The sequence below is a fragment of the Urocitellus parryii genome, chromosome 5 (assembly GCF_045843805.1).
Source record: "Urocitellus parryii isolate mUroPar1 chromosome 5, mUroPar1.hap1, whole genome shotgun sequence".
Taxonomy (NCBI): Eukaryota; Metazoa; Chordata; class Mammalia; order Rodentia; family Sciuridae; genus Urocitellus; species Urocitellus parryii.
Window position 1 is genome coordinate 63,677,992 of NC_135535.1, and position 17,360 is coordinate 63,695,351.

Consider the following 17,360-nt stretch of genomic DNA (forward strand, 5'->3'; position numbering starts at 1 on the left):
CTGGAGGTGGAGCTCCATCTGCCCCTTTCTGTAGGATCAGAGGCTGCCTGGGGCTTTCTCAGAGCCTTCCTATTCTTTTGGGGTTGGGAGAGAGGATACCCAACTTCGGTCCTAGCTGCACCATCAACCTTTCCTGTAATTTTGACTAAGCCCCATTCTTTGTACCTATTTCCTCCTTGTAAAATAAAGACACCGGGCTGGTGAGATCATCAAGAGTTCATCCCCATGCAGGGAGAAGAGTGGCCTGAGAGTGTGTGAAGCCATGGCTAAGAACTTCTATTCGGTCCAGGAAGCTGTTCTCCCCATCTGGGTCATATCACTGTCTTTCTTCTGCTGACCACAGGTCAAAAAGCTCTACTTTCTAGGTGAATAAAGGCCCCATTACTTTCCCCTTTCCCCCTCCCTCCAAGGTGGGGCCAAGGAGTGAGATTCTTTCTTCCTCCCTTTCTCCACCCCCACGCCTCTATCACACCCCTGTGATACTCACCTCCATCCAGACCCTGGGAGATGCAGCGTGAGGTGGGGAATGGGGCTGTGGGGGCTGCCTCTGCTGGCCACACCAACAGTTCCTTTCAAACTCTGCTTCCAGCTGCTGCTAAGCCTGCGATTGGGTAGCTGATAATGGCTTGGGCCTCACCCTCTTGGCAGTCCTGGGTTTCAGTGTCTGGGAGGCAGGTGGGGCCAGTTGAAGCCCTCAACTGACTTTTCACTTTCCTTTTAAGGAGAGTGCTAGCTGGTGGCGGTGAGTGGAGAAGGGGAGGAGAGGAAGCCGCACATTTTTCTCCAAGGACCCCCTCCTCTAGGCAGTCTGGTGGGTTCTGGAGGAGGAATACCTGGGTTCATGTCATCCCACCGCTTTCTTCTGTGTGTTCTTGGACAAGTTGCTTTATCTCTCTGGTCTCCTTTTCCTGTCTGTAGAATGAGGACAATTGAAATACCTTCCTTATGGTGTTGATATTTAGATTTATTGAAACCACTCATAGCCCACTAAAAGCACTCAAGAAAAGTTTGGCTAGTATGATGATGATAATGATGATGATGATGATGATGATGATGATGATGATGATGATGATGATTTTGACCTTGGACCCAATGGAATTGCAAAAGTTCATTTTGTTTGTCTTGTTTCCTCCAGGCTAGTGGTCTCCAAATTTGTCTGCCTACTTGGAACCTTTGAAAAATTCCAAAGTCCAGACCAGTAATTCCCAGTGCCTGGGGGTGGGGGCGGGCAGGAGTGGTGTTGGGCTCTCCTGCTGATCGCACTGTGCAGCCAGTTTGAAACCACTGCTCCGTGTTGCAGCACCAGTTGAGGGGTTCACCTCAGGACAGTGCTTTGGCCTAGCAACTTTCCTCACGCTCTAATGATGTTCTAATGATGTTCTAATGATGACGTGAGGTTAAATATCTCCTTCAGGACAAGCAAAACTTCCTGCTTCATTTTAAATCATTTTTTTTTCCTTGTTAGAGGGAATAGGGGATAGCTGCCATCTACCAAATCCTTTGCTAGTTGTATTATCTGGGCATCCTTCCTCCCCATCCCCACCCTTCCAGGGAGGCACAATGGCCCATTAGGGGCCATCCAGCCAACAGGAGGTAGACTGAGGTGTTGGTATTGGATGTTGACATCTGGTCACAGCTAGGGATCAAAAGGAGCTTTCTACACTCTGCTGTCTGGGGCTTCCTCTTTTACTTTATCCAGTTTAACATGGCCTCCTCTAGTCAGCATGAAGACAAATACATACTTGGGTGAGTCTTGAAAAAAATTCCTCTCCAAGGCTTTGCTGGTACCTTCCATGAGTCACAAACTCAGCTCCAATTTTCCCCACCTTCTCCTTCAAGGCAGGAGGGCTATAGCCCCTCCATCCCCTCCTCATGGTGTCCATTTCTTCTTCTAGGCCTTGGTTGGTCTCTCCCTAGTCCCAAACCCCTGCCCCAGCACACGTGGCCTGATGCATGCAGCACATCCTTCGAGGCTGGCTTGGGCCAGGACCTTGTTTCTGTGAAGTCTTCTCCAGGTACTTTTCTCTCTAAAAACCCACAGCACTTCTAGTTCTCAATGCTGTAACCATTGCCACGGAACAACACCAGCCACGCTAGCATCCATGTTCCCCAATTAGGGTCAAGTGCTGTAGACATCAAATGAGCAGGGTTCAAACAGCTCAGTAAGGGTTGCTACATATGCTGTCCAAGCTCTTGATTTTCCCAGATGTCCACTCATTGGACTTCACTTTAACCTAGGTGGGCGGGTCTCTGCTATTGGTTGACTTTGCCCAGCAATTGGGTAGGCACTTTTGGGGGAGGAAAGGGGCTTCTGGTTCATGTGCTTTGGACCTAACATCAAGGAGTTTCCTATTTATTTAGAAAGAATAGAGAAGAGGTTAATTATGGGCATTCTTTACAGGTGGGCTTGGAAGTGAGTGGTGGAGGAAGGCCTTGCTGCACATGGAGAGGGGGCACAGGCTCTAGAGTCTGCAGGGAAGGCTCTTGAAGAGGCCCCACTTGGGGCCTCTTCTCCCCATCCACTTGACTCAGACTCCTCACCCTCAGGCAGCTTTCCCATGCTATTCCATCCCCTACCACTACTGAGCTTTCCTTCTCTGGCTCTCTTTACCATTGTGCCTGGCTTCACTTTTCACCATGAGTTGCACAGGTGTTAGGGTTAGGAATAGGGTGTATAGACCAAAGATGTCTAGAACTAGGGAAGCCAACCATTGTGATTTGCCCAAGATTGTCCTGGTTTAAACACTGAAAATCTTGGTGAAGTCAGATAATTGTCATGCTACCAGGATCTGCAAGCAGCCGTGTTGATGTTTGCTGAGTGTATTCTAGTTCTCTTTGCCTTTTTCTACATGTTTTTCAGCATCAAATCCCTGAGAAATAGACACTGTGAGTATCTGAAGCTCTAGAGTTGGTGGCTTGCTTGATATTACACAGCCAGGAAGAAGCAGGTCTGGAAGCTGATTTTGGGCTCACTCTCTCTTTTAGCCTATAGTGTCTCCTGGAGATGACCCATTAAATGGTTAACAAACCCAGGCGGCAAGAGGCAAGGCCTGGAAATCTCCCTGCCCTAGGCAGCTTCTCCTTGCTGCTGTTCTAGCCAACTCTTGTTCTTTCCTACCACCTGCCCTTTCTCACCTCTGTTGGGATTTCTACTACAACTTTTGGGGGCACCTGTGATTTTTAGCTCCAATTTTTGCAAAAAAAAATATGTATTTAGTGCTGAACACAAAGGAAAAGGACATTTAAAATCCTGGGAGAAAACCTCCTACAATCTGTAGTAGATCAATTCACTTTCTATGTTACTTTTCAAAACAAAATTTATTTGTTTTAATTGGTTATACATGACCGAAGAATGCATTTTGATAATCATATATAATGGAGTATAATTGATCATTCTTCTGTTTGTACATGATGTAGAATCCCACCAGTTGTATAGTTATATATGTACATAGGGTAACAATATCTGACCTGAAGAGGCCCCAAGTGGGCTCCTTCCCCGGCACCTTCGTGAGCCTTCCCTGCAGACTCCAGAGCCTGTGCTCCCTCTCCACGTGCAGCAAGGCCTTCCTCCACCACTCACTTCCAAGCCCACCTGTAAAGAATGCCCGTAATTAACCTCTTCTCTATTCTTTCTAAATAAGTATCCTACTATCCTTCCTACCCCATACCCCTCCCCTCCCTTCACTCCATTCTACCTAATCTAAAGTAACCCTATTCTTCCCTGGTGCCACCCCCACCCTCCACATAGTGAATTAGCATCCGCATATCAGAGAAAACATTCATCCCTTGGTTTTTGGGATTGGCTTATTTTGCTCGGCACGATATTCTCCATCTCCATCTATTTACAGGCAAATGCCATAATTTCATTCTTCTTTAAGGCTGAGAAAGATTCCATCATATATATGCATATAAATACATATATATTATATATATTTATTTTATTTTATTTTATTTTTTTAAAGAGAGAGTGAGAGAGGAGAGAGAGAGAGAGAGAGAGAGAGAGAGAGAGAGAGAGAGAGAGAGAGAGAGAGAGAGAGAGAGAGAGAGAGAGAGAGAGAGAGAGAGAGAATGTTTTAATATTTATTTTTTAGTTCTCGGCAGACACAACATCTTTGTTGGTATGTGGTGCTGAGGATTGAACCCGAGCCGCACGCATGCCAGGTGAGCACGCTACCGCTTGAGCCACATCCCCAACCCCAATATTATATATATTTATATCTCACATTTTTTTTCCATTCATCTGTTGATGGGCACTATGGTTGGTTCCATAGTTTAGCTATTGTGAGTTAAGCTGCTATATACATTGATGTGGTTACAACACTATAATATGTTGATTTAAGTCCTTTGGGTATAAACCGAGGAGTGGGATAGCTGGGTCATATGGTGGTTCCAATCCAAGTTTTCTGAGGAATCCCCATTCTGCTTTCCATAATGGTTGCATCAATTTGTATTCTCACCAGCAATGTATGAGTGTACCTTTTCCCCCACATCCTCACCAACATTTATTGTTGTTTGTATTCTTGATAGCTGCCATTCTATGTTACATTGTAAGTGTGCCTTCTTTGGACTCTTCCTTTTTATGAGCTCATAGCACAGACCCTATTGTATATTCTGCACCTTTCATTAAACATTGCGTCCATAAATGTTTTCCAGTTCTGTTATGAAGTCTCCAGGATTATGACTTTAAATAATTGTATCCAGGTGGGAAAACCATCACTTAGCCATTTTGTGGAGATTGGGCCTCTAGGGTTTTTTCTCCCTTCAAGTTGAAAAAATGTATTTTTACATTTCATATGAGAACCACCAGATATTTTGCCCCAGAAGGCAACACACATTTTTGTTGGCTGCCAATGATGCTCATGAAGTAAGGTTACCCCAGGCATGTTATCTGGTACACGAGGAGGAGCTCAGGCCATTGCTGGCCCATGGACTCTTTATTACTAGTTCCTGGTAAGTACAGAATTTTAGAGTAACCATTTAAGGACTTTCTACTGTAACTTTTGTCAATAGGACAATTTTTAATTGCTGAATCTAAAAATGAAAAAAAATTAAAAATAGGGCTTATGTTCTGTGTATCTCTGGCTTTTAAATCACCAAAGAATAATTAATTTTATGCTATTTAATAAAAATATTGTCTATAACAAAAAATTTGTCTATAACAGAATAGGAATGATAAAACAGAAAAAGAGACATTTTGTTTCTGGGTCTAGAAGACAATATTAGGTACTGGTAAATACTTAACAAAAAACTTTGTTGTTGTAAAACAAAGATACAAAAGAAAAACCTGTTGCCCACCAGGATAGTGCTGTGACTTCAGGAGTATCCACCTAATCCCAACTGTGGTCCCAAGGTCACTAGATACCCCCTAGCTTTGCCCCAGATCTCCCAGGCACACCCCCAAACAAACAAGTCAATAGAGTTTCTTAGGAAGAGATCAACTAATGATTTGGGGGAAATTGTGCAGGAGTTTCCAGCAACTAGATCCTCAGAGATTATTGCTGTCCCATCTCCCAGTGGTAAGAGATGAATGATAAATGATCAAGTTGGGGAAGTTTGTCTGCAATGTAATTTCATATAGGTGTGAGGTTTGAAACAGATGTTCTGGCAAGCAAACTACACATTAATACTCCCCTCCCAAGATTCTGAAGGTGCCCAGCCCAGCAGATGTGTATATATAGGGACTGAGCCAGATCTCTTCCAAAGGAGTGGCAGCTCCTTCTCTCTTGATCTCTGCCTCCTTCCAGCTGCACTGTCGCTCCTGTCTGTGCCTCTGGTTGCTCCAGCAACCATGAGTCGCCAATTTAGTTCTCAGTCTGCATTTAGCTCAAGGAGCAGGCGGGCCCATAGTGCCAGGTCCTCTTCGGGCTTTGGTGGTGGTGGGAGTCGGACCGTGGGGTCTGTGAGTCAGGCCTGGGGCAGGGGTGGCGGTGGAGGCTATGGGAGCCATGGAAGGGGCTTTGGCTCGAGGAGCCTCTACAATCTGGGTGGCAGTAAAAGCATCTCCTTTAGCATGGTGGGTAGGAGTGCCAGTGGCTTCTGCCAGGGTCGGGGATCAGGAGGAGGATTTGGAGGGGGCAGAAGCTTTGGGGGTGGTGGCTTTGGAAGTGGTGGCTATGGAGGTGGTGGCTTTGGAGGTGGTGGCTTTGGGGGTGGCAGATTTGGAGGTGGTGGCTATGGAGGAGGTGGTTTTGGGGGTGCTGGATTTGGGGCTAGCAATTTTGGGCTTGGGGGCTTTGGTCCTTCTTATCCATCAGGGAGCATCCAAGAGGTGACCATTAACCAGAGCCTTCTAGAGCCACTTCACCTAGAGGTGGACCCTGAAATTCAGAGGATCAAGACCCAGGAGCGGGAGCAAATCAAGATTCTCAACAACAGATTTGCCTCCTTCATTGATAAGGTGAGTACCTTAGAGATAGGCAGAACCTTTGGTCACTGACCAAGGGTTCTCATCAAGTGTGCACTTTTCAGTTGGATGATAATAATCAGTGATCACTTCTGTGTGTTTGTCCTAGGATAGGAAAGCATTTACCTCATTTAGGCTTCAACCTGTTTTCTTGGAGGGATTTATATCTACTTTCCCTTTTGGCAGGAAAACAGATAAAGGATGTGAAATACCTGATAGATATTCAGTGCAGTGATCTCATTCTTATTATTCACTTCTTATCCATCCATCCACACATCCTTCCCTCCTGACCTCCTTCAGTTCATCTACCCACCCACCAACACATATGCTCTCATTCATCCATCCATCCACCCACCCTTCATACACATCCACCCATCTATTCATCTTTCTACCACCCATCTACTACATTGATTTATACACCACACTCATCCATCCATCCATCTTCCCATTAATATCTACACATAGCCTTCACTCTTAGCTGCCTTCCTTCATTCATCCACCCACACATATTCATCCATTCATCTATCCACTCACCCATACATATTTATCCATCAATCCTTGTACCCACCCATCTAAACACCCCCAAACTCATCCTCCCATAGCCATCCATCCATCCATCCATCCATCCATCATCCACACATATCTATCATCCATCTTCCCATCACTGCACTTATTTATATACTTCCCACTTATTTATCCATCCATTCATCCTCCTACCCATCCAATAGTATACCCATCTACCCACCCATTGAACCCAAAAATACTAAGCATCTACTATATGTCAGACACTGTTTCAGGTGCTATAGGGGTGAACAGGACACAAGTTCTGCTCTCAAGGAGACCCACATCTAAAGGGGAGAGTTGCAACAGTGTGTAGGGAGTATGTAACAGGGGTAGTACTCTCTGGCCATGATATCTCAAAAAGAGTGCCATGAGCTCCCTCCAAATCCTCCTGCTGCTTCCCATGAACTCTGCCTGTGGATTCTTGGAGGGCTTCTTTGGAGCCCCAGGTCTGACCTGAATCTTGAAGGTGGGGGAAGAGCCCAGCGGGCTTTCAGGGCAAAGGGAATTTTTAAGCAGAAGGACCAGGAGGCATAAAGATATAATACCTTCAGGGAACTTCAAATAGTTAAAAATCCTGGAGAAAAATGCATAATAGAAGGGAGAGGGAAGAAGAGGAGGGGAAACTGCTGAGACAGGCAGGAATAGCAGGCTGGCAAGCTATGGTAAGGCCTAGGCTGATGTGCTGGCCACTGGTTATCCCTGGGAGCTGATGTCAATAACATACCATGTAGCATCCTTGAGTTCCTCCTTGTAGCTTGTCTAGGACAAGAAAGGGCCAGATGGAGCCATGGAAGACTCTCTCTTTAGTTCCCTGATTAAAACTCAGACTAGGTCTGGTTCAGGCCCATGTCATCAGGCAGAGGCTGGTGGAAAATCTATGGCAAAGAGCTTCCTCTAGCATTTCCTTTTGTCTAGAGGTAGCGGCACAGTGGCCACTGCCTGATATCTGGGCAAACACAGGGGACAGGACAGAACATGTGAGCACAGGAGGGGGGGGGGTAGAGTGTTGAGGCTTATTGACAAACAGGAGTTCCACAGAGCCAGGTGCTTCTGACTCCTTCTGATCATCCTGCATGGGAAATTTGGGTGAATGTAATCGCACCCCAGGAACAGAAAGGGCCGGGAGCATTTGGTTGGAGCAAGGATGTGAAGCTGAAGGAGATAACAGTAGGAGGTCAAGGTTATACTAATGGAGGAGAGGGAGGAAGAGCATTGTGGTCGGTGAAATGACCACAGGCTTCTGACAACTGATCTCCTGAGACTCTCATTGGGTTACGGTTCCTGTCATTGACAGAGTGTCTGTCCAGTTTTATGGCATGGGCTTTGGGCAAAAGCCAAGGTATCAGAGGCTTTGGCTTCCAGTCCTTTCCCAAGGGCATGGCCTGTGATGACCATGAAGAGAGGCTCCTCAGCCAGGCGGACTCTAGTCTGGATGGGGACAGAAACTTTCTAAGTGGTCTTCCTGCATTTCCCCTTAGCTCTGTGCAGCCTGCTCTCAAGACCAGAGCAGAGCACAGCACTCATCCATTTAAAAGACATTTCTTATCTCTTTTGGAATAAAAGCCCAATCCCATAAGGACCTATATGATCTAGCTTTGTTCCTGCAACAAGATTCTTTCTTTGGGTCTCCACAATGCCATGCTACCCAACGCAGGGCTGTGAATGAATGTAGAATTGACTGGGAGCAAAACATGGAGTAAAAATAGATAGTGGTAGGAATGTCTCATCAGGCATTAATGAGCAAAGCTGATAAACCTGTTGCCCAATCTCTGACTTTGATAAAGCTAGCAAAAATGAGCCGTGGGAAATAATGCTCTATTTACATTTTCCAATGTGGGGTCAGAATCCAAAGGGAGTTAACAAGGACTAACCCTTAGATGGACAGTGTCTCAGGGGCTGGGAGATTCTAGATACTCCCCTTAGGGCCACATTGTAAGGGACTGTTGGCAGGGTTCTGCTCTGACTATACAAAATAGAGGGGGTTGCCCTTTCCAAAGCTCTTGGAGAAGGGAGCTGGATTACAGAGTGTGTGTGTGTGTGTGTGTGTGTGTGTGTGTGTGTGTTTGAGTGTGTGCGTGCGCACATACGCATGTACATGAGCAAAGCAGAGGCAGCACCACCATCTCCATCTATGCGTGGGAGGGGAGGCTCCCTCTGTTGGCAACTAGAAGAGGGAAGGTGAGTGTAGGTCAGTAAGGTGTGAAGGGCAAATCATGTGCTAGGTCTGCACAGCCGCCACCTCTCTGGCCCCTGTATACCATCTTTGTATCCAGTTTTGACGAAGGAATGAAGATACGGGGTGATATCTACTCTTTTTCCTGGGAAAAGCAACTTGGGTATTTCCCAGCACCTGCCAACCCAAAGTTCTTATTTCAGGGAACTTGAATACATTATACAATTTAGAAAATGAGAATATTTATTTTTAAATTTCACTCTGGGGTCTATAAACATTTAAATATGGTAAATTTACTGAAAACCTTGCTGGCAGGCAGCAGGGGTGGTGGTAGCTCTAGGGGCACTCAGATAAGCTTTCTCAGAAATTAATTAAATTAATTAATAAATTATTTTGAATAGTGGGCATGAACCTAGAGATGCTCTACCATTGAGCAACATCCCTAACCCTTCTTATTTTCTATTCAGAGACAGGGTATCACTAAGTTGCTGAAGGTCTTGCTAATAAGTTGCTGAGGTTGGCCTTGAACTTTAGGTCCTCCTGCCTCAGACTCCTGAGTGGTTGGGGTTACAGATGTGCATCACTACACCTGGCTTCAGGAATTAGTTTTAATATTCCAAGCCCAGTTTTTCCTTTTCTTTTCTCACTTCTTCCTGTCCTCAATTGCATGACCCATGTCAGCCACAAGGGAAAGGAGCCTTGGATTTGTTAGAGTTTCAGATGTTTCAAAACAATATTTCCTTATGTTGGCATGGATAAATTGAATGATGTCAGTGGTATACTAAATGAACATGGTACTCAGTTGGAAGCAATGCACCTTCAGACCAGAGTGATCTCAGTGTTGATTTTAATCTTTTTTCTTTTTTGGTACCAAGAGATTGAACCTAGGGGCGCTTAACCACTGAGCCACATCCCTAGTCCTTTTTCATTTTTATTTAGAGACAGGGTCTCGCTGAGTTGCTTAGGGCCTTGCTAAGCTGTTCAGACTGCCTTTGAATTTGTGATCCTCCTGCCTTAGCATCCCGAGCCACTGGGATTTATAGGCGGGCACCACAGCACTTGGCTCAGTGTTAGTTTTAGACAAATTGACCTTATAAGCATTGGTCACCATCAAAAACTACATTGTCTTCTGTGTGTCCTTGTCCCAGATGGGGGAAAGCTCTCTGACCTCTGGAGGGGCCATCTGATTCTCTGAGGTCTGCACGTGCATGGGGCTGCTGATTCCCCTTCCTGTGGGAGAGCTGCTCTGACCCATGGCCTGAGGTGGACTGGGGTCTTTGTTTTTAGGTGCGATTCCTCGAGCAGCAGAACCAGGTGCTACAAACAAAATGGGAGCTACTGCAGCAGGTGAACACCTCGACGCGGAGTAACAACCTGGAGCCTGTCTTGGAGAGCTATATCAGTGAGCTGAGGAGGCAGGTGGATTTTCTCAATTCGGAGCAGATGCGCAAGAACACGGAGATCAGGGGCATTCAGGATGTCGTGGAGGACTACAAGAACAAGTGAGGCTTAAGGCGGGGCAAAGGGGTCTGGGAGGATCGTAGCAGGGAACTGATTCACAGGGGCAAGATATTTTGCTTCAGTGTCTACGTGTAAGAGGTGGGACTGGCGCCTGGCATGCGTGTGGCCCGGGTTCGATCCTCAGCACCACATACCAACAAAGATGTTGTGTCCGCCGAGAACTAAAAAATAAATATTAAAAATTCTCTCTCTCTCTCTCTCTCTCACTCTCTCTCCTCTCTCACTCTCTCTAAAAAAAAAAAAAAAAAAAGAGGTGGGACTGGGCCCATCAGGTGCAGTCATTCAGGCTCTGCATTGCACAACTGCAGGGGGTGCCATTTTGCATATGGCAGCCCTGGTAAGATGGTATTTGTCAATTGTATTGAGTGGGTTGGGGGAGCATAGCTTTATGGTTGTTGGAGCTAAATAAGCTCTGACACTTATTAGCTGCTTACAAATTAATCTGTCTTCAGTTCTCATATTAGTAAGTGGGGATAGTAAGTACCTTGCTGAATTATTGTGATGGGTTGGTCTGTGGTTCTCAGATTTCAGTGTGCATCAGCTTGCTGCAATCAAATTGCTGAGTCCTCCCCAAGAGCTTCTGATTCTGTAGGTCTGGGGTGGGGTCAGCTCTTATGCATTTCTAACATATTTTTTTCTTGATGTTGATGCTGGTGGTTTGGGGACCACACTTTGAGAATCATTAGTTTAAATGAAATTGGGCTTAATCAGTTCTTAGTATTATACTTGCACATACTAGGCTACTCAATATATTAATAGCAATGGTGGGGAGGGGGCAGGAGCTGTTAAATTTCAGATCAGCTGCTCTGAGCAACTGTGTAGGTGACTAAGTGGCCTTTCCCTCTCTCTTTTTCCCCATGTGGGGTGTTTCTCTTAACATCACTTTGACATTCTTCCTGTATAGAGCCAGTGTGGAGTCAAATGTATGTGAATCAACAAGGGAAAAAATAAAACTCACCCTGGGGGTGCTGGAGGCAGAATTATAGATAATTTTTTTTCTCTTACAAATTTAGTAAAAGTGATTCTTAACTGGAAAAAAAATGATTGAGTTTGACACTTTGCAAAGGTAAAACATCAGAATAAAAATGGGTATTTGGGGGGGAATTCTGTGTGGCTCTGGGTTTTCCTTGTTGGGTCCTTGTCCCTTCTGTTGGCTTGGAGAACCAGGAGGTGGCTCCAGCCACTTATCAGTGAGAGCACCAGGCCCTGGCAGGAGACAACTGTGTTGTAATCAGAACTCTCAAGTCCAGGACAGTAGAGGTCTGGGGAAGTCTGAACTTTCTGCTGCTGGGGGGGAAACATCAGGGAGCCAAGGTCAGCTGCTGCAGCCCCTCTGTGCTCTTTGCCGCCCCACAGGTACGAGGAAGAAATCAACAAGAGGACCAGCACTGAGAATGACTTTGTGGTTCTGAAGAAGGTGAGGGGAAGGGAAGTCCCTGGGGGACTGTGGATGCAGAAGACTGGGTGGGATGAAAAATTCCTGTGACTTGCAAGACGACCTCTGGGGCCAGCTTGGTGTGCATTGCCCAAATGCATAGCCCTTATACTGAAGGGAAAATTGGAAATTGACACTAATATGACTCTTTGGGAACCCTCTGGTTCTTGCCTCTCCAGGCTTCTGAAAATGAAATTGATTAATTAACAGCTTTTGAGTGTCAGTCATATGTGGCCTTGGGACTTGGGGAGGTTCAAGGGTGCTGTGTGTGATTGACCAAGGTGTGGAGGTTGATATCTATCTCCTTCTGACTGAGAAAGCCATGGTTTGCAGGCCTCCTATTTGAGTGAGGTGATGACATTTTTAGACAAGGAAAAACCCAGAGAGGATTTGTCACTTTCCTGGGTGGAAAGACAGGTGTGGTAGATAATACCTGGTGGTGGATAAGCAAACCATCTTTGCTTGTTATTTAGGATGTGGACGCTGCTTTCATGGGCAAAGTGGATCTGCAGTCCAAAGCAGACACTCTGATTGGGGAGATCAATTTCCTGAAATATTTATTTGACACAGTAAGTTCAGTCCTTATAGGAAACCCTGTTCTTATCTCCCATCTCATAAGGGGAATGTGCTGAAAGAGGGGAGGCCTGAAATCCAGTAGTACCCACCAGGGGTTTATCTTCCCACTCACTCAACTCTGTGGGCCTGGAGTCAGCTGTTTCCTCACCCTTCAGTCCTCCGTGTTCCTGGGTGGGGGCAGTGGAGATGGAGGCAGTGAGATCCTAAGGTTGGAGAAAAAAAAAGTTGTCTCTGCTTCATGTCTTCCAATCTGTCTGGGAAATGAGGTTGACACCAAGACATATAGGAGCAAAAACAGCCAGAAATTGTCATGCATTCTGGGACATCAATAGGGCTGTTAGAGAACTCTGTAGGAGATGACTATGGATTTTAAAGGGAGCAAGGACAAACTGCAGGGGTGTGGGATAGTACACTTTACACCCCTGGTCCTCCTATCACCCATGTCTAACTTGGGGACACATGCTCTGGGCCAGGTGCTGCTAGGAGCTCTACTTATCTTCTGGGTGTCTCTATTCCACAGAACAGAAAACTGAGCCACTTTCTTAGTAACCCAGCTAGTCAAATGGCTCCATAACTGCAGTCCTTTTTATTTCCTTTGAAAGCACATGAGTTAATATGCTTGTCAGAGGGTGCAGTTCAAGATGGCGGCCAAGCAAGAGTAAGGTTGGGATGGAGGGCACAGGTGAGGCCTGATGGGAAGGTGGGGCCATGAGGGCTCTAAGTTCAGAAGCCTGCCTCCCCCCTGGAGGGTAAGCCTGGGTCCCATTACTTTATTTGAAGCAATTAAGACTCTCCCCATTCCCTCTTTTTGCATACAACAATTGAAAGAACTTTCCTCTGAGGCTCCCTCCTGGTCCAGGCTTCTGGCCTCCCTAGGGAACCTTGAGAGAAACTGAGACTCTAGGAGAGTGGAAGGGGTCAATGGTACTCCATGTCTCACAGGAGCTGTCCCAGATGCAGACCCACATCAGTGACACCAATGTCATCCTGTCCATGGACAATAACCGCTCCCTGGACCTGGACAGCATCATTGATGCAGTGCGGGCTCAGTATGAGCTGATTGCACAGAGGAGCAAGGATGAGGCCGAGGCACTGTACCAGACCAAGGTGAGCTCTGCCCCCAGCTTACACCCCCAAAATAGGCAGATGCTGCCCAGAGCTGTAGTTCTTCTTCTAATTTTAAAGTTGTTATAGAAACTTTAGAAATTATGGTAAGGATCACCCATATCTCACCACCACTATGATGTGTTCAGATGTTTTCTGTGAGTTCTTTGTAGCTAACATATAGGGAGAACTCATAGGGGCCAGACACCACACAAATTCTTTATATATACTATTTTATTTAATCCTTGCAATAACCCCATGAGGTAAGGATTTCATTATCCACATTTTACAGATAACAGTATGAGATTCCTACATATAGCAAGTGACATCAGAACCTAATTCAAAAGCACTATCTATAAACCTTTGCTCTTAATCATTAGAATACTTGTTATTTTAATCTTTTTCATAATGGTACCTGTTAAAACAGAGTTTGATTCCTTTCAGTTTTACTTATCAATTATGAATGCCTTTCTGTTCCACTACATAGTCTACATTTTTAACAGCATGGTATTTCATTATGAGATGATTCCTTCACTTATTAAATAAATACATTCACAATTTAGTCTTTGGTTACATCTTTGGTTACTTCTTTACTATAAATCAACCTTGGCCTTTGTGGATGATAAAGATTCTGTGTTGAAGAGAGAAAGGTTGAAAGCCCAGTCACTAAATTCTGAACAACTGGCATTTGATGATTTACTGTGTGTTATTGTCCGTGGCCAACTCCAATCCCAGCTGATGTCTGTCCCACTGACCTGCAGACAGGTATTCTGGGATGGAATAGATTTTTTGGCATCAAACAGGAGAGGCAGACTCAGCAGTGAAACATCAGAATACAGATTCGCTTGAGTTAACTCTCCCCCTACCATGTCCTGTGGGTTGAGTTCTATTGGGGGCAATGGAGACACAGAAACAGAGGCAGGGAGATGTGAATGAATGTGGAAGATGCTGAGGGCTTCTGAGGATGGGCGGCCCTGCCTGCTAGGGAAGTCACTCTGGAAAAGGATATGAAGGAATATGGTGGAGTATAAAAAGTGAGGGCAAGAACCAGTGTGAAGGCTTAGGCATGTGAAAAAGGGCATCAGGAAGCAACTTTGGCTGGAATACAAACCTGCCCAGAGTGGAAATGAAGGGCCTTTAGTACAGAGGGGTGTGTGTGTGTGTGTGTGTGTGTGTGTGTGCACTTGCATATATGCATATTGGTGCTCAGGTGAGAGATTCAGTGTGGATATGTATGTGTACATGTGTAGAACCACAGCTCCAGATGGGCTTATTCTGGAACTTCCCAGGGGAGAGCAGCCTAGACCCATCCCTTCTTGGAGGAGTTTGAGGTGAGTAGCAGGTACTGACCATGATGTCACCTTTGACCTTAGTACCAGGAGCTCCAGATCACAGCAGGGAGACATGGAGATGACCTGAAGAATAGCAAGATGGAGATTGTTGAGCTCAACCGCACCATCCAGAGGCTGCAGGCAGAGATTGGCAATGTCAAGAAACAGGTAGGACAAGTGCTCAGGGTGGGTTGACCAGTCCTCTTGCCTTCCATAATGTTCTGCTAGATCAGCTTCCCCAAACTCAACACTATGTGTTTCTCCAACTGTCTCTGGCATAGATTGAACAGATGCACTCATCCATTTCGGATGCAGAGGAGAGAGGAGAGCGAGCTCTCCAAGATGCCAAGCAGAAGCTGCAGGACATGGATGAGGCCCTGCAGCAGTCCAGGGAGGAGCTGGCCCGGCTGCTGCGTGACTACCAGGCACTGCTGGGAGCCAAGCTGTCCCTGGATGTTGAGATTGCCACCTACCGCAAGCTGCTGGAGGGAGAGGAGAGCAGGTGGGTGTAGCAATCATGTTTCTCAGCCAAAATGAGGATGTAGTCATGGACCGTGTGCTTCCAGGATGGAGAGAAGATAATCTTCCAAGATTTCTTGGGAAGATTGGTGGTCCAGTGTAAGCAGAAATATTAGAGTTAGAAACAGAAGATGTGTGAATTGGGAGGGTACAGGAAAAGTCATTGTGACCATCCCCCGCCTCCAAGTACAGTGTCTCCATATCCCAGCTCACACCAATGCCACCAGGTGGACAACCCCAATGCTAAAAGATTTCGTGAAAATGCTGAAAATGTCCTCTGGCCCCACTGTCTCCTTGGCCTCTGCCCATGCACACAGTTTCCTGAGGCTTGGGGACATGTCTGCTTCTATTATCTTCAGGTTGCCTTCACTGATGTCCTGATGCTTCATGAGTGTGGTTAATGACTGTATTTTGGTTTTACAGGATGTCAGGAGAGCTGCAGAGCCATGTGAGCATCTGTAAGTATCAGAGTCCAGGGATAGAGACTGGTTGGCCCTGGGCAGAGGATGGGCTTGGTAGGGTTGCCAGGGACCAGCAGGGATTGGCATTGGGCGCTTTTGCTTCTAATCTAGAAGAAAGAATACCAAAGTATACTAATGTCACCACAAAGCCTAGAAGAATTTGTTGCAATGGTTATGATTTATTCATTTATTTATTTATTTTTAGGTCTGTGTATCTTAAACTTTTGTGATACCTAATCTCAGCAGTGACTAGAACTCTTTAGGGCATATATTCAATAAACAAGGAGAATGTGTTACTTAAAGGAGCGCTGACATCCTTGTAGTATGAAAAGCGATTTTTAAATGGAAATACTTTTGATGTCCAAAGTGTATATTTGCAAGTCGGGGGTTATCTATTTGCAAGTCGGTGCCACCAAAGATCAAGGATGTAGGAGCCCTTAGGTTGAAGGGGTAGTGCAGTTAAGTCCCCCTGCCAGGTCCTTCTGAACCATTTACGCGGTCCTCTCTTCAACAGCGGTGCAGAGTAGCCAGGTATCCATAGGCGGTGGCTACAGTGGCGGAGGCGGAGGCTACAGCGGCGGCGGCGGAGGCTACAGTGGTGGAGGTGGAGGCTACAGCGGCGGCGGAGGCTACAGTGGTGGAGGTGGAGGCTACAGCGGCGGCGGCGGCGGCGGCGGCGGCTACAGTGGTGGAGGCGGCGGCTACAGTGGCGGTGGCTACAGTGGCGGTGGCGGCGGCGGCAGCAGCAGCAGCTCCCGCGGGGGCGGGGGAAGTTACGGAGGAGGGCGCGCCAGAGGCGGCAGCGGAGGCGGCTATGGGAGTGGCGGCGGCGGGAGCTATGGAGGAAGCAGTAAAAGCAGCAGCAAATACGGTGGCGGCTCCTCGCGAGTGCAGATCATCCAAACCTCCACCAACACCTCCCGCAAGCGAATCGTGGAGTAGGGGCAGAGCAGCGCCACTCAGGGCTCACACACAGGATGCGCCCCCTGGCTCTTCTCCTGTCGCCTCCCCGCTCTGCCCTTCCTGACTCCCTCTCACTTAGCTTTTCCTGATGGGTCTCAGCAGTTTTGCTAATAAATTCGACTCTAGGCGAGGAAGCTGGGTGGATAAGTACAAATAGCAGCTCTCTCTTTGGAGAGCACTGGCTTGTGGTCAAAGGCAGTTACACTCTCATTCGGGATCCCCTCGTCTGACCCTGCTCCTTACCTTGGGGACACTAAGGCACATAGTTGATGGACAGGAAAGTCGCAGAGCTTCTGCAAGGTGGATGATT

The 17,360-nt window shown here is 46.5% G+C and overlaps 1 protein-coding gene across 4 annotated transcripts; it reads left to right on the plus strand.

The window, feature by feature from the left end:
• The first annotated feature begins 5,788 nt into the window (after nucleotides 1–5,788).
• Krt77 (keratin 77) lies at nucleotides 5,789–17,029 on the plus strand. Of its 4 annotated transcripts, none has more exons than XM_077798266.1 (11): nucleotides 5,789–6,397; nucleotides 10,428–10,642; nucleotides 12,018–12,078; nucleotides 12,570–12,665; nucleotides 13,615–13,779; nucleotides 15,150–15,275; nucleotides 15,389–15,609; nucleotides 16,050–16,084; nucleotides 16,602–16,664; nucleotides 16,737–16,772; nucleotides 16,884–17,029. In XM_077798266.1, the coding sequence occupies exons 1-11, from the start codon at nucleotides 5,789–5,791 to the stop codon at nucleotides 17,027–17,029; spliced, it is 1,773 nt and encodes a 590-aa protein (XP_077654392.1). The 4 variants fall into 4 exon arrangements, with proteins under 4 accessions (XP_077654392.1, XP_077654391.1, XP_077654393.1 ...); XM_077798265.1 differs by having other exon boundaries at nucleotides 16,602–16,661; nucleotides 16,731–16,793; XM_077798267.1 differs by lacking the exon at nucleotides 16,737–16,772 and having other exon boundaries at nucleotides 5,789–6,104; nucleotides 6,165–6,397; nucleotides 16,602–16,724; nucleotides 16,869–17,029.
• Nucleotides 17,030–17,360: the final 331 nt, after the last annotated feature.